General features: G+C 35.7%; 2 protein-coding genes across 4 annotated transcripts; one reads left to right on the plus strand and one right to left on the minus strand.

Annotated features, from left to right (window-relative positions):
* Positions 1–712: 712 nt before the first annotated feature.
* Positions 713–3746, plus strand: LOC149942898 (uncharacterized). 2 transcript variants are annotated; one of them, XM_090176992.1, is made up of 2 exons: positions 713–839; positions 1148–3745. In XM_090176992.1, the coding sequence occupies exon 2, from the start codon at positions 1163–1165 to the stop codon at positions 3083–3085; it is 1923 nt and encodes a 640-aa protein (XP_090033118.1). In that variant the 5' UTR covers positions 713–839; positions 1148–1162; the 3' UTR covers positions 3086–3745. The 2 variants fall into 2 exon arrangements, with proteins under 2 accessions (XP_090033118.1, XP_090033117.1); XM_090176991.1 differs by lacking the exon at positions 713–839 and having other exon boundaries at positions 1018–3746.
* Positions 3738–7762, minus strand: LOC149942899 (mesoderm induction early response protein 1-like). 2 transcript variants are annotated; one of them, XM_090176995.1, is made up of 8 exons: positions 7629–7762; positions 7212–7342; positions 6789–7152; positions 6640–6713; positions 6514–6583; positions 6202–6447; positions 5590–5812; positions 3738–4633 (listed from the first exon to the last, which is right to left on the minus strand). In XM_090176995.1, exons 1-8 carry the CDS (start codon positions 7654–7656, stop codon positions 4084–4086), a joined length of 1686 nt encoding a protein of 561 aa, XP_090033121.1. In that variant the 5' UTR covers positions 7657–7762; the 3' UTR covers positions 3738–4083. The 2 variants fall into 2 exon arrangements, with proteins under 2 accessions (XP_090033121.1, XP_090033119.1); XM_090176993.1 differs by having other exon boundaries at positions 6148–6447.
* Between the last annotated feature and the right edge of the window lie 7513 nt (positions 7763–15275).

A 15275-nucleotide genomic window follows, 5' to 3' on the forward strand; every position in this document is an offset into this window, starting at 1 on the left:
TTGTACCTCCAGTGTGTCTGCAAGCAGACTTGGAATTAGCAGGAGTCTTGGGGCCAATGGCTCTTAATAAAAATCAGTGGGCTCTTAAAATAAATCATTCGAACGGGGGTTGCGGGCCACCAGGGCTCTCAATTTAATTAAAAAATATTTATTAAACATTTTACGGAAATTTCTGGAACATGATTTGTACGCCGTTTTTGAAACTCTGTTTTCCTGGGCTAACCACTCTTAGAAAGTCTGTACACCGATTACGCCGGATTACGCTTAGATTAGCACTGCCAAAGGCAGGGACTTCAAAGATTACGCGTAATCCCATTAGTACAGTCAAATGTACGGCTCTGTACACCGATTACGCGGAGTGATCAGCCCCTCGGATCTAGCGTTACAAATGATTATGTGTGATATTATGATATACTTGCTTGTTTTAAAGTTAATAAATGTTATGTAAGTAACGTAACCAATTTTTATTTTCCTATTTTCCCCCCAATCTCCCCCCCCTGGGCCAGTGGCTCTCAATAAAAATAAACTTAAGGGGGTCGGGGGCTGTTTGCAAGCTTAGTAAACCGTGTACTTATTATATAAACTAGGAATATGAAAACACGGTACCCAATAATTTAGAAGAAAGTCACCGGCAGTCCTTCCTGACACCGAACCTTCCAAACGTACGCTACTCTTTGCTGGTTTTATTCCTCCAAGTTAGCTGGTACTTGTTTTGATTATCGATGCTCCTTGTTTAATAAAAAAAACCTTAGTTACAATGGTTTGTAAAGCAAACGAAAAACGAGATAAACCTAGTTAAATTATTACTGAAATAAAATAAACTTTTTAATTAAATAAAGGTACTAGTATGTTTCATTTTTAAAAATTAACGGAGTATTTACTTATTATCTATTTAAAATAAATATTAATCACAGCCCATCAGCCTTTCGGGTGCAAAGTCTAAGCCTATTTCATGATTTTTATCTTTTTTAATCTCAATGTATTGTAGTTAATAAAAGTACCCTATGGGGTACCTGAGATTTAGTTCAATTGAAAACTTAATTAAATCTGAACCACTTTTAAAATTCACTAAGCACTAGTCTAATGTGTTTAATCGTCAAAACAAACGATGTACCGAACGTGTATTGATGATATTATTGCATTTCAGTTTTTCCAACTTTATATGATGGAGTTGTTACAAAATTCTGGAAATACTAATACATCATGCACTAGAGATCTTAAACTATCCAAAACAGTTGAACGTAACATCAATGATTGTCAAGAATCATTACAAATTAAAATTCCAGAAGAAACCAAAAATGAAATTTCTCCTGGAACTCAAAAGCTAAATAGTGAAACTGATGTTTGTGGGAATAATCTTGATAAATCAAACCAAAATCAAGATGATGAAAATACAAAGCAAAGTGAAGAATGTAGTCCTAGTTACAGTGGTGCCACCGAACCAATAGATGGAAATAGTCCGAGTTATAGCTGTGCCACTGAAGAAAATTTAGAAGGAGTTACCTCACCAGCAAGATCAAATTCTCCGGATCCTAACTGCGCAATCTGCTTAGGAAAACTTGAAAACAAATCATTTACTGATAGTTGCTTTCATCAGTTTTGTTTCACGTGCCTTTTGGAATGGTCCAAGGTTAAACCAGAATGCCCTCTTTGCAAGCAGTCATTCAAGAGTATTATACATAATGTGCGTTCAATTGAAGATTATGATCAATATTATGTAACTGTTAGAAATAATGATGCACGGAGATCCTGGAGAAGCCCAGAAGGTAGACGTTTCCGTTATCCATCTACTTTAACTCATGATAGACGTCGTCAATTAGAATTTGAACATTCCATAGAATTTCAAAATTATCGTTTGACTTATGCCCCCCATTTGTATAGAGGACTAAATTCTCGTTACCCTTCAACTATTCGCTCAACTACAAGTGATTTCCGGAGAAATATATACAACAATAACTTTTGGGTTGTTCCTCAAGCTAATGGGCAACGTTATCGTGAAACTTCTCCTGAATTTTTCCATCAAAATCCAGCCTGTACTCATCGATTAATTCCGTGGTTAAATAGAGAATTGTTGGCATTATTATCGCACAGTGAAAACCAAGTGAGCTTCATACTGGAGCTGATATTGGCCTTAATTACCCGCTATGACATCAAAAGTTCAGAATTTTACGAACATATTTTTCCCTATTTGCAAGACAGAACGACTCATTTCATACACGAGTTTTATCATTTTGCCAGGTCTACTCATGATATGACAGGCTATGACCGTAATTCCAACTATGAACAGTTGGAGAGTTCTGCAACTGTGGTAAACCAAGAATCTACATCTAGTTCACCAGATAGTGTGGTTGAAGTTCCAGTTGAAACACCACGACCAGGTGATACTGGAATGGAAACCAGATCTAGAAGCGCTAAACGTAGATTCCTAAGGGACCATACTTTCAGTAGCTCGGATCCAAGGCGAAAAAAATCTAAAACCCCTATAAGAAGTTGGGATCATACATCCCCGATTACTTTAGAATCAAACAGTCAACCGCGAGTGTTTGAAACTCTTGACCTAGATATGCCTGGCACTAGTAGACAAGACTTTAGCTTACCATTTAGGCCGTGGGATATTACCGATTTGGCAAGGTTCAATTCTGGTTTCGGTTCATCTACCCAAGAATCTGATGAAGATTGTGTAATTGTAAATTGCTTGTCTGCCGTAAAAAAAACCCCTCCTTTAATAACTATCCCATCAAGCTCTGATGAAGAAACTGAAAATTCAAATGCCCCTCAACCTGAAAAGAAAAGTCACACGTATGAAAAACCAGCAACGAGAAAAAATAGATGTACTTTTCATTACGATTATTCCAGTGACTCGTGTAGTGAACAAACTGACAGTATATTATCAAGCGGTACCAGCAATTCCGAATCCAGGAAGAGCCGTATTAAGAGTGTTATTGGGAACATCAGCTGCACTCTCTCAATACCTTCAAGTAGTTCCGAGCACAATTCTCATAGAAGTCATAAAAAGCATAAGAAACACAAAAAACATAAGCATCATAAACATCGTCACAGACATAGCAAGGAAGAAAAAGACTAATTTACATAAATTTTTCCAAAATGAGCTACTTCAATAATTGTTTTTATACTTTAGAGAGTGCTATGAAAATGAAATGCGAGAAACCAGAGAGTAGGTCCTACCTCAAGTTGATTAATTGTAAAAATCCCAATTTTGTTTATGGCTTGAAAGTATACCTTTGCCATATTATTGCCTCCATTGCTGTAAATATTTATTTATACATGTAGCCAAAACAATAGTTTTTCCTCTGCTTCAATTTTCAATGGTGGAAATTTATTTAAAAGGTTGTTCTTTTTTATATTTTCCATAGCATTTGTAAAGTTCTTCCAGCGTAATAAATACAAAATAATTATGGCAAAATTATTAAAATTTTTCATAATGTACAACGTTTTTTCGTTTATAGTATTGAATTTTTATCTTTTTACTACATAATATTGTATGAGCAACAAAGTGAATCCTTTGGTACAGAAATGTTTTAATGGTCACCCGTAACATAGCTTAAATTTTTGGACAATGACTTAGAAATGAATTTTAAAAAACCCAAAAGGGCTAGTTATGGTAATGGAATATGCAGTCATTTTAAAGAGTGTTAAAATTTCTTTATGCAAATTTGTAGAGATAAAAGAAATTTCAAACACAGTTTTAAATGTTTAAGGGGTAAAAAAAGTTCCACATTAAATTTTGATTTTAATATGTTAATTTAGACAATATTCGCAAGAAATAAAGGTCAAATTATTAAACTTATTACCACTGTTATATGCTGGAACTGTTTTGATAAAATTTATTCAATATACATTTTTCTTATGATTCTACCTTGCTATTAAAACTAACTGATGACGAAAGTCATTAAAGTTATGATTTTTGTTTAACGTTTTCCCTTTTGTCCAAAAGGCGTTTAAGGGATTCATATTTCACAACCCTATAATTTTCCACTTAAATTGCGATTGATTCGGGTCTTGTATATCAGTTTCAACTCGAAAAGTTTCACTTTAACATATCTTGGCAACAATTACTCTTACTCAATTACCAGAACTGACAGTATTGTCTTGTAAACTTGAGGAAGAAAAACTTGTTTCATTTAATAAAATATTCGAAATACCACTAGCATTAGTTGAGTAGTTGCGAATTGATGTATCTTTTGGTTGGGCATTTTGAGTTAAGGCCAACGGAACACTTTGTTGATGTTGCGTTTGTTGCCAGTTACGGGTTTTTGCATTTGTTGGTTTGTCAACCCCGTTCAAAACGCTCCCACTATCTCGCGCACTGTTTTTCACTTCAATCGTGGAAGGAGACCGATTCACATTGACTGTAGGGTTTGATTTCAAAGGACTACTATCAGCCTGAGGTTGAGTGACTACTTGAGGATGATTTTTTTGTTGATGGGTAACCTGTGTTAAATTGGAATTTGTGGGGCTGGAGGTAGAACCAGGTCTCGCTGTTGAACCAGTACTACTAGAAACCTGTTTTCTGCCATCTCCGTAAAGTAGAGATTGCATATTAGGACTGGAGGAACGGTCACGAGGTGTGGAAGGATTTTCTTGTTCATCCAAGAAACGATCCATGTAGTCCCTGTATAGAAAATTTTAGACAACATTCAGTTATAAACTAACCTAATGTAAAATGAATAAATACAAGACTGAAAAATACTGCCCTTCTTAAAATGGGTTTAAAATTTAAATATTGGTTAAAAAATTAAGAGTACTTTAACAGATACACTAGTCAGAGAATTTCAACTTCACAAGATTTTAGAATTTGAAATAGTACATACTATTGTGATAAACATCCATAAAATAACCCAAAATAAAATTTTTTCAGGGTTGGAAAAACCCCGGTTTTTTAATAAAACCCAAAAAAACGGTTTCTTTGGGTTTAAACCAGATTGTTTTATGGCTTGAAAGTATACCTTTGCCATATTATTGCCTCCATTGCTTTTTGATTTTTTGGTTTAAACCAGATTTTTTTAAACACTGCTTTATTTTACTTTAAATCTATTTTTCGCTTTTGTTTAACTGTGCATACATATTACCAATCAACTAAAAATTAATCTGAGTATTATTACAAGTCTCACTTGACTAGAGCGAAGTTTTAGTTTGTTTCATTTTTGATTTTGTATAAAAATATAGGAAATTTTCAAGGGAATTAAAGGAAAATATAGGTAAAACACTAAGCAAAAAAAAAGGATTCTTATCGAAAAACAGTAGATAAAATAAAGTGAAATATAGGATGAAGAAGGTTACACGATGACGGAATGTTTTCGGGTTATATAATACATGAGAAAACCCAAGGAATTTATAGGAAGGTATTGAAAATATAAGAAATAGAAATGTAATCATTTCGGTAAGAAAATGTCAAACATTTTGAAATAATTTTTAGCTAATTAAAAAAACCTATTTATAAAAAAACCATTTGGTTTAAACCAGCCAACCTTGCTTTTTTTTAAAGTAAAATTACTTTACTTCAAAATAGAGGCATATTTTTTAAATCCTATATTTATTGTTTTACCATTAAAACAAAGATAAACTTACGTTGTTCCAGGATGTAATGCGTATTTCTTTTTCTCCAATCTTGTTTTACTAGCAAAAACGTCATGACGTTCTGTTTTCTTCCATAAGTAATAGAATTGTACTAATTCTCCAACAGCTCTCGTTCGAACTTTGTTCAGTTGGATCAGGTGGAAATCTTTTCCATAAGTTCTCAGGCCATTTTCAAAACTCCGACACTCCTCTTCTGACCAAAGACTCATGGTATCTAAAACGAACAAAAAATCTACAAACTTTTTCTCATAATCTGAGGAAATATCATTAGGCTGTGACGTAGCTAAGGGGGAAGGTAAAACACCTGGGCTACACTTTTCCTAAGAGCAAAGTATTGGAACGGAAGCAAACAGCTGAATAACTCACGAACTGACCCGGGTGACAAAAGCTCTAGCTATGCCACTGTCATTAACCCTATTTTTTATGTTTAGGGGAAGGTCAATTCATTCTAAGTCAGATGAGAAAAATTAGTTGTTTTAATTTTCATTCTTCAAATAAAAACTGAGCATTAAAAAGAATTTAAAATAAAAGGCTAAAAGCCAAACACACCCCCATAAGTATCCATTTCAGGCTTTGTCCCAAGGGGATCGAAACAGCTAGTACCTGTAGCGTGGGTTGGTTGCATTCTTCTTCGACGGAGAGCTTCTTCCACATTGTGCCCGCATTGCAGTAGCAAGTACAGAGCTTGTTCGTCATCTCTTATGTGACTTCCATTTGGTAATGAGTATATGCCTCCTTGTTCCATTGAGCTACTTGAGTGAGGCATTTGCGCTTGACGGAGATACTCTTCGACTTCATCATCACCAAGTTTAGTGGGGTCCCAAAGTAAACGGTCTTCATTTTCATAAGCTTAAAACAATATGTATAATACATAAATTACTCTTCAATTTTACACAAAATACACGAGTTCATTACCAGGTGCTCCATCGTATTTACATAGACCTTCAGGAATTTGAGCTTGATAATCGGACCCAACTTGAATTGTCTTAATATAAAACCAGATTTAAAAAGTATTTTAAAATTTTGTTCTAAAACTATTACTTTTCTCCAATCATCATCCGGAGATCCATCATCATCGCTATCAGATCCAGATGATTCGCTTGGTTGCGAAACCGCTGGTACAAAAATACATTTGACCAATCAATAACTTGATATTGTTCTTTGTAAACAGTACCATCAGAGAACCTTACATTTACATGCTCTTAATAAATGTCTTGTCACAGAGCCACATTCAATCGGAGGAGGAGTGGGCTTCTCGACAATCTTAGGTACAACTTTGTCCTCTGGTGGAGGCTGTATCACTTTAATTGGAGGAGTGGGAGGTACCTCGATGGGTTTTATAACAATTTCAGGCAAAAGGATATTGGATGGAGGCAGTGGTGATATTGGTGATGGGGGCAACAGTTGCGCAGGTGGCCGCACCGGTGATGTAGGTGGGTTAAGCTTTACGGGTGACGGTTCTTTTTTAGAAGTTGATGTCACCGTAGTTTCGGTTGGATTATTGTTCCCTAAACCATACATAGCTAACAAATCATCTAATGGCATTTCTCCCTCCTTAAATTAAAAACGTCCACATTAGCATTTATTTTATGAAGGCGAATATTTTCCTTTACCTTTTGTAATTCATCTAATTCATTTCCCACACTTTCTCCACTTTCCATCGCTTCCTCTTCCTCCAACGTGTGTTCATCATCAAAATCATTCACCAACATATCAGCACTGGGATCAAAATCCTGATCAGAATCTTTAAATTGCAAAATAAATAAAAAAGGTATTTAACAATCGAAACTAAGCCTAAAGGCCGTCGGGCATTGATTGAATAAATCCAAAAAAAAACCTTTAAGCCTAACTCATTATAACCAAGGCTTAGTGTATAGAACAGTAAATTATATAAGAGATTCTGGTAAATAATCGTTAAACACTTTCATTTTAACTAATAATATACTTTAAAATTAATTTAAAACAAAGTGTTATTATTATAATTTATGTAAAAATATACAGATTTTTCTAAAATAAACATTATTCCTTACCTCCGCCATATTGGGTTGGCTTTTCCATTATATTTTTTTCCCTGCCATAGGAAAGTTGACAAGGAGACTTCCCTTTTTAAACACTGTGCTGTGAGAAAAATTCAAGGACTTCATCGTGTTAATTTCTCAAGTAAACTTTGTACATAAAGTACAAACTTTGACTTTTTAATATAAAATTGGCTATTTTTTTCGATATTAGTTTACTTTTAATTTTTATTTTAATGTTAACAGAGAAATCATATTGAATTCTTCTGTAAACTCGTTTCAAAGTGCTAATGCTAGTTTGGAATATAGTACTTCTAGAGCCCAAATTGGTATAATAGTATTTGATGTCTGGGCTGGGCGCACTTTCTTGAAATCATGACTATGGTACGAACAAAGATAATTTAAACTCGTACCCTAGATTCGAATACTGAGAGCTTTCCCATTGACGGTTTTGTTACGAAGCGTTTACCCTTTTCCGGCACGTGACCTCAGAAAAATCTGGCTCCATCGGTTGCGGCACGGCCAACTTCGATCACGCGCTGCTAGCGCGGCATCACGTGATCGAAGTTGGCCGTGGTTGCGGAAGGCGCAAACCATGGAGTTAATTTTTTCTGAGTTCCGGCGGGAAGTGGGTAAACGCTATCGGCAACGCGCGAGAGAGTGATTTCGAATCTAGGGTACGAGTTTAAATTATCTTTGGTACGAAGAAAAACAGTTATCATTAGTCGGTGGCGTCATCTAACGCAAGTTAGCGGTGAGAATAATTTAAGCCAGTGGCGCTATCTACCACCAAGGATATTTTATTTAGTAATTACTGACTAGTGGGGGTATAAAAACAAGGAGAACCACCAACATTTGGCTTTACTCTTCAGAATTAAAATAGGATTTTATTATCACTTGAGTTACATGACTTTGGCCGATCACAGTTTTTTCACGACTTAAGAGTCTTTGACTAGTTTAAAATATTTTAATTGATAATATCATCAAATGACGCATTATTTTGAGAAGGTGCAGTGGACACTGGACTCTTGATTTTCTACAAGCTCTACAAGCATGTTGTGATTTTTTTTTAAATAAAATGGGATTGCTGAATGATGAATTTATGATACGCCATATTCGCCATTATTTATGAATATTTAGGTACATTTTTCTACAGTCAAATTGACAAGTGAGCCCCCAGATTTCAATTAATTTTAGTAGTCAGAGCATTTATTTTAGTAGTTATGTCCAACCCTGTCTACCACTAGCGTGAAACAAGTATAAGCAGACGACATTTAAAAAAACTACATTTTCTTTGAAAGATAGGTGACGCTTGGACTCATAGAGACTATCTCTATGCTTGGACCTTGCTTGGACTAACCCCTGTAGCACAGACGGTCGTATTAGAGTCGGGTTGTAATCGAAAAGTCGGTTTTAAGTTGAAGACCAAAAGTCGACTTAAAAAGTTATTAACGTTTTAGCGACGAAAATAGGTAGCAACGCATTTAGGTCTTTTTGGAGTCGGTATGCCGACGCAAAAGCTGACTTAAAATTATAGTTCATTAACCGACTTTAAAACGACTAAATTTTGAGATCTACTATCGGAGCGCCATCTTTGGTCCCGGATCGTAACTATTAGAGATAAATTGTTCTCCTGCTTTCGGTTGATTTACACGTGCCGTAACGGTTTCTAAATATTTTATATGAAATATTTAACAATTTTATGTAAAACATTTAAATTATCTGCATACAGTATCAAGATAATCTTCTAAGGTAAGCTTTTTCATTGACATTTCATTTTATTTTAAGATAATCTTCTTTTAAGTGGAGGATTGGACTATAATATAAATTAGGCCTTGGTTTTCTTTTGATTACAACGACATATTGACTAGCAGTGAAGCCAGTTTAAAGCAATAAAATATACCAATAAGGTCCAAGCTTTTGTTTACAATGTAGTGACTACCTAAATTAAATTGATAAGTGTGAATTCGGATAAATTAATTTTTAAATTTACCTCTAACTGAAATATTTTTCTATTAAATGCAGAAGCTGTTCGCCCATTGCCATAATATCGTAAAGCTATTTGACATTGAAATCTTAGGTAAAACACACATTAGACAGGAACGGTTTCAGGAAGTTAAGAGTTTGGACAAGAATTGTGATCAAAAACAAAACGACGAAGACGAGGGGTGATAACTCTGATTTGAACTACATGACTGTAAAACTTTTAAGAAAACTGACTTTTTTGACGATAGCTCTTGATTTGAATAATGGGAACTACATATTTTATTGTCACATTGCATTTTTTCACTGTCACTTAACACTACGACTTTAAAGTTCATTTATTAAAATTATAAATATTTGGATATACATTATATATGTTTGCGCCTCATATACATATTAAATACACGAATTATTTAATAATACTATTTGAATAAAAAATGCAAGTCGAAAGATATGCATTGCGTTTTGTTTACTACTTCATTTCATTTAAACTTTAATGTGATTTTTATCACATTTTTTTTTATATAAATAGGACTGCATGGACTAGCAGGTATAACGGTGTTTTTTTTTTCTTCTTTTTTTACGTTGATAAATTTTTTTTTCCTAAAAATCTTTTACCTTAAGCAAATTATCATTGTTTAAGTTGGTAGTGAGCAGAATTAGAGTTCGTCGCAAAACGGCCCAACGTGGTTTTAGAGTCGGTAACATATCAATTTATAGTCGGTTTGCTTGTAATTGGATCGGCAACACAGGCTTTTGTAAAAACGGACCAGAGTCGTTTCCTAGTCGGGTCATCCATCTATTTACAGTCGATGTGCTTGTTAATTAGTCGGCAATTCAGGCGAATGTAAAGTCGAGCCAAAGTGGTTTCAGAATCGATCATTCATCTATTTAGAGTCGGTTTGCTTGTTAAAGGGTCGGTAATTTGGGCGTATGTAAAGTCGGTTACGTATCCTGTTACAGTCGGATTACAGTTGTATACTGTAGAACGTTTAGGGTCGGCTGACAGTCCGCCGACTCGTTTACCCCTAGGACATTTGGACCTTAAAAAGCCTATCTGGCCGACGGTCGGCCGACTTCGTTATTTACGTAAAAAATCCGACGTCGCGTCGGCCCGACTCTGATTTGCTACAGGGGAATTAACACAAGGACGTATCGGCTTCCCTAAAACGTAACTTAGGGTCATCCCTTTACTGGCGCAAAATGTGTTAGTGTTTTCCACTGGCGCGCACAACGACGCGTTTCTCAGCTTTGAAACGTTCAAACGTTTTTAAGCGCGTAAATAAAATAACATTTTGACGCGCGCTAGTGGAAAACAAGCTTAACTCATTCTGCGTAAGCGCAAAAGTAACACACAGAGTGATCCTCTAAGGTATCCGCCTGACAATTTTTAAGCAGTCTGCTTGAAAAGAAATAGTAATATCTTTATAGCTATGAGGCGAAACGTCCATGTGTCAATTAGTCCAAGGGTGACGCCACCGACTCATTACAGTAGCGTAGCAAAAGTGGTATACTAGACCAGGGCCCGGGCTCGAGTCGATAAAATGTTTTTATTTGTATTCAATTTTATTAATCATATATCTGGTATTATTAATCGTATATTTTGTAGTATTAGTCTTATTATATTGTAGAATTAGAAATTCTACGGCTAGTACTTTATAAAAAATACGCACATTCCACTTTTCCGCCATATTGAAATGTTCAAACACCGTAGTCCAAATAGTAGTGTCACTACAAAAAGAGAGAAATACCTAGAAAATGGTTCGATAACGTTCAGGGTCTTAGCCACTCGTGTACAAAAGACCGAGACAGTGAGTTGTAATTAATCTCATTAAAGCTGTAATTTAAATTATATTTAGAGTATATTTATATTAAATATATTATATAATATATAAATAATATTATTGGGGGCCAGAACACTTATACCAGAGTTCAAAATTTCAAGCTACGGCCCTGACTAATAACCGTTTCGGTTCGTACCAGTGGCTTAGCCAAGATTTTGCTTCGGGGGGCGGGGGGGGGGGGGCACGCCATTGAAAAAAAAAGTAAAAAAATAAAAATATTTGTACGTACGACCATACGTTTCGGGGGAATGTGCCCCCTGTGCGCCCCCCGCAGGATACGCCACTGGTTCGTACGTGATAGTGTTCTTCAAGACACCAGCGACAGCAGATATAAATTGTGGCTCTATATTCCCAACTCAATGGTGTTAACCTGAAATATTTCTTTGAATTCTAGAGCACTCGAGAGCAGTCAAATATAAAACGCTACAACAGGACATGAAATTAGGGAGTTTTTAGATTTCCCGCATCCCCACGGCGCTACATATTTACTTATTTTACGCAGGTGTTGTAGGTATAATTTACCAATTATGGAACTGTACTAGGAGTCGGTATAGTCTCGCATCCCTCTCAATAGACAGTTCATGCTAAGATTAATCCCGATATGCCAAGCCTACTTAACCCAGAATCCTTATAAAAATAACACAGCTAAAGAAAGAATCAAGGTTATGGATAACAATATAGAGTTCTTCGGTAGGCGCAAACCCCTAGACACGGCACCCTATGAAAATTATGAGGGGTGATTTTACGAGTAGTATTAGTCAAAACCTCCCATAACCTACCACGTATCTGGAAGCTCATTGAATCCTAGAAAATGTAGAAGACAAGGAATAGCAACTCGACCGAGTTATTTTCTCTGGGTATTTTAGGCTTATTTGCTTGCGGTAATGTTGAATCCTAGTTATAACAGAAGTTTATACGAGGGGTCACACATTCAAAGAAATCCCGTACACTCTCCAAGAAATCTCGTCATCCGGCAAGAAATCGCGCAATCTGTCGAGAAAACGAGAAATTGCAAAAACCCGAAATCCGGGACAAAAATTAAGAAATCCGAAATCTAACAAGAATTCTTTAAATCCAGCGTGAAATCCCAGATTTCAAAACCCCGTACACTTTTCGGTGAGTATCCGACCCCTCGAGGTTAAATTATATCTCTTACGGGAGAAGTGTCAATCCATGCTCATAAAATGAAACCCTAATTCTTCATTTACTCCTAATTATTCTGAACAAATATTTAAATGTCTGTAGACAAAGTGTAGAAAGACGACAATTTTTTAAGATAGAGGATGATTAGATCTAAAGTGGAGGATCGTGACTACGGCAAAAAGCGAGAAATACCTAGAAAATTGTTCGATAACGTGTACAAAATACTGAAACAATGAGTAGTCATTATTCTCATTAAAGCTGTTTTTTAAATTATATTTAAAGTATATTTATATTTTATTAAAATTTTAGATTTTATTGGAGCCCGGCCGGAACACTTATTTATTCAAGAATAAATTAAATGCTGGGGTGTAGATTGTTCAGGTATTACGACAAAAAAAATTAAGGTCAATTTACAATACCAAAGCAACTTTGGCACTTTAGTTGCATATCCTACGAATCCTAGAAAACCGCATCACGTGTTAGTAAAAAGCTAAAATTCCCGAACATCACACTTGGATTATGGACTTTGTAATGCTGTGTATCGCCGAAGACGTGTAGTAATTACCTCGGTCCTACCAATAAAGTGACTGAATCATGGCGAAACTAGCTAGTTAGGCCTGAGTAGCTAGGATGGAACGTTTTTGAGACTGGGGGATTTAAAACTGGGGTCTGGCCAGGTTTTATAAAAATCAAAAAACGCATAGAAAGCATTTATTATTATTTTATTTATTTATTATTTAAAAAAAAAGATTTACCTATGCATTTTTTAAGAAAACAAATACTGAAACAGTTAGTGTAGGTTTTTATAAAATTTAATCTGTAAGACTATACTAATATCACGTTTATTTAATATCGAAAGTAAAATAAATTTATTCCGTAAAATTTTAATAAGCATCTTTTCCATTGAACGAAAATAGGCAAAAATATTAACAATAAATACCTTTATGATTATCAACGGAATTTGTAGTGGTAGAGATATTTTTTTCCAGAATTCTAAGTAATTTTCTTGAACACGCGTAATCCCGGAAACCTTTCGTGGATCGAGTCAACGTCAAACTCCTGACTAACAAGGAGACGACCCGAGGTGATAATCACCGATTCTGTTCAAAGTCGGGTATAATGTACACCTCTATGTAACTTGAAAAACCTGCAAGGGAAAAGTTGCGACGGGCTTTCGTTTTGCCATGGCAACCGAAAACATTTTTGACACCATGATTTGGAATTATTTCCATTGAAAATAACATGGGAATGAATCTGAAGGATTTTAAGGGTACATTATACCCGACTTTGAACAAAATCGGTGGTTATCACCTCGGGTCGTCTCCTTAAGTGATTTACGTAACATATAGAGATGGCTCGAAAATAACTCCGACTCGAGCCACGCCTTTCAGCCACTGAACATTAAACCCTTTCGCTACTCCTGCAGGCTTTATTGCTCCACGGCCTTGAGTTTTTGTAATAGTGGTCCTAATTTTGTAGTAGTACAGCTATTTCTTTTTCTTCTCCTGTTAAAATGCGCAACCTGGATTTTTTTTGGATCAAGCCTGACTCCTGATTGGCTTAAGTGATTACGTAAATCCTCAGATGGTAGAAAGGGTAATGATATAGTTTGATATTTATGGTTGAAATGAATTCATTAATGGCACCACTTAAATTTACTTTAGCGCTCGGAATGTCTTTACCCTATCCACCTTCTATGGAGCAAAACCAAGAATGTATTGAAGTTAGTAAGAATATTGAACTACAGGATTCTGATTCCCATCCTCGCAGAGTTGTTGCTTAAATTCGTCTGCTTTCCCATTCAAGTTTGCTATATGGTATAACCTTGAATGCCCCTTAAATGCAGACGAGCTTTCTCCACAAAAGCTGTGAGGATGGTACCAGGGGTTAATGCTTTGCACAAATATTCTTAGTAACTTCAATACATTCTTGGCAAAACTTGAATGTATTAACGTTACCTGAGAATACTAAGGCAGCACTCTTAAGCAGACGCCTTATTTGCGTCCACATTTTCTCAGTTAACGTTAATTCATTATTATTCCAAGCTATTCAAAGAGGCTTAGATATCAGATAACCTCCTTACTTCTGTCCATAGCATTATTTTTTCCTCAAAGCCCTTTGCTTGGGCTGAACAAATGCTCTTATCGACCAGTTAAAGCACGGCCAATTTTGATCACGCGCTGTTCGCGCTACAGCGGCCAACACATTCGTCGAAATTCCGCGAGCAAGGATTTTCCCCCTATAAACTGTACTATAACGTGTAGGAGTTCAGCGCCACGCTCGGTTTTTATATTGGCTTCAATGTAAAAACTATTCTAAAAATAATAATCCGCTAGGGGCGCTCACGTCATACACATCTTTTGCTCATAGGTTAACACAGAAACGTCAACGAATGAGATGGGCGCTGTAGCGCGAGAGATCAAAGTTGGCCGTGAACGTTAAAGTTACGAAATTTCAAGTTGGTCATCGACAGTGTCCTCTCAAAGAAATCCCTCTTGGTTCGCGCGATCTATCAGACGATATCAGTCATAAAGATTTGAGTTAAAACCCACAAGTTGTCCGTTCAAAAAAGCGCAAACGCAAAACTTCGAATCCGTAGGAAAGGCGAACTGAATATAAGCATTGTTTTTCAAACTCCACAGACTTTATTCTACTTATTATACAATTGAGGTATTTCATAAGTCATCAATCC

This window comes from Leiobunum rupestre, chromosome 6 (assembly GCF_980474605.1).
Source record: "Leiobunum rupestre chromosome 6, qqLeiRupe1.1.hap1, whole genome shotgun sequence".
Classification (NCBI taxonomy): domain Eukaryota; kingdom Metazoa; phylum Arthropoda; class Arachnida; order Opiliones; family Sclerosomatidae; genus Leiobunum; species Leiobunum rupestre.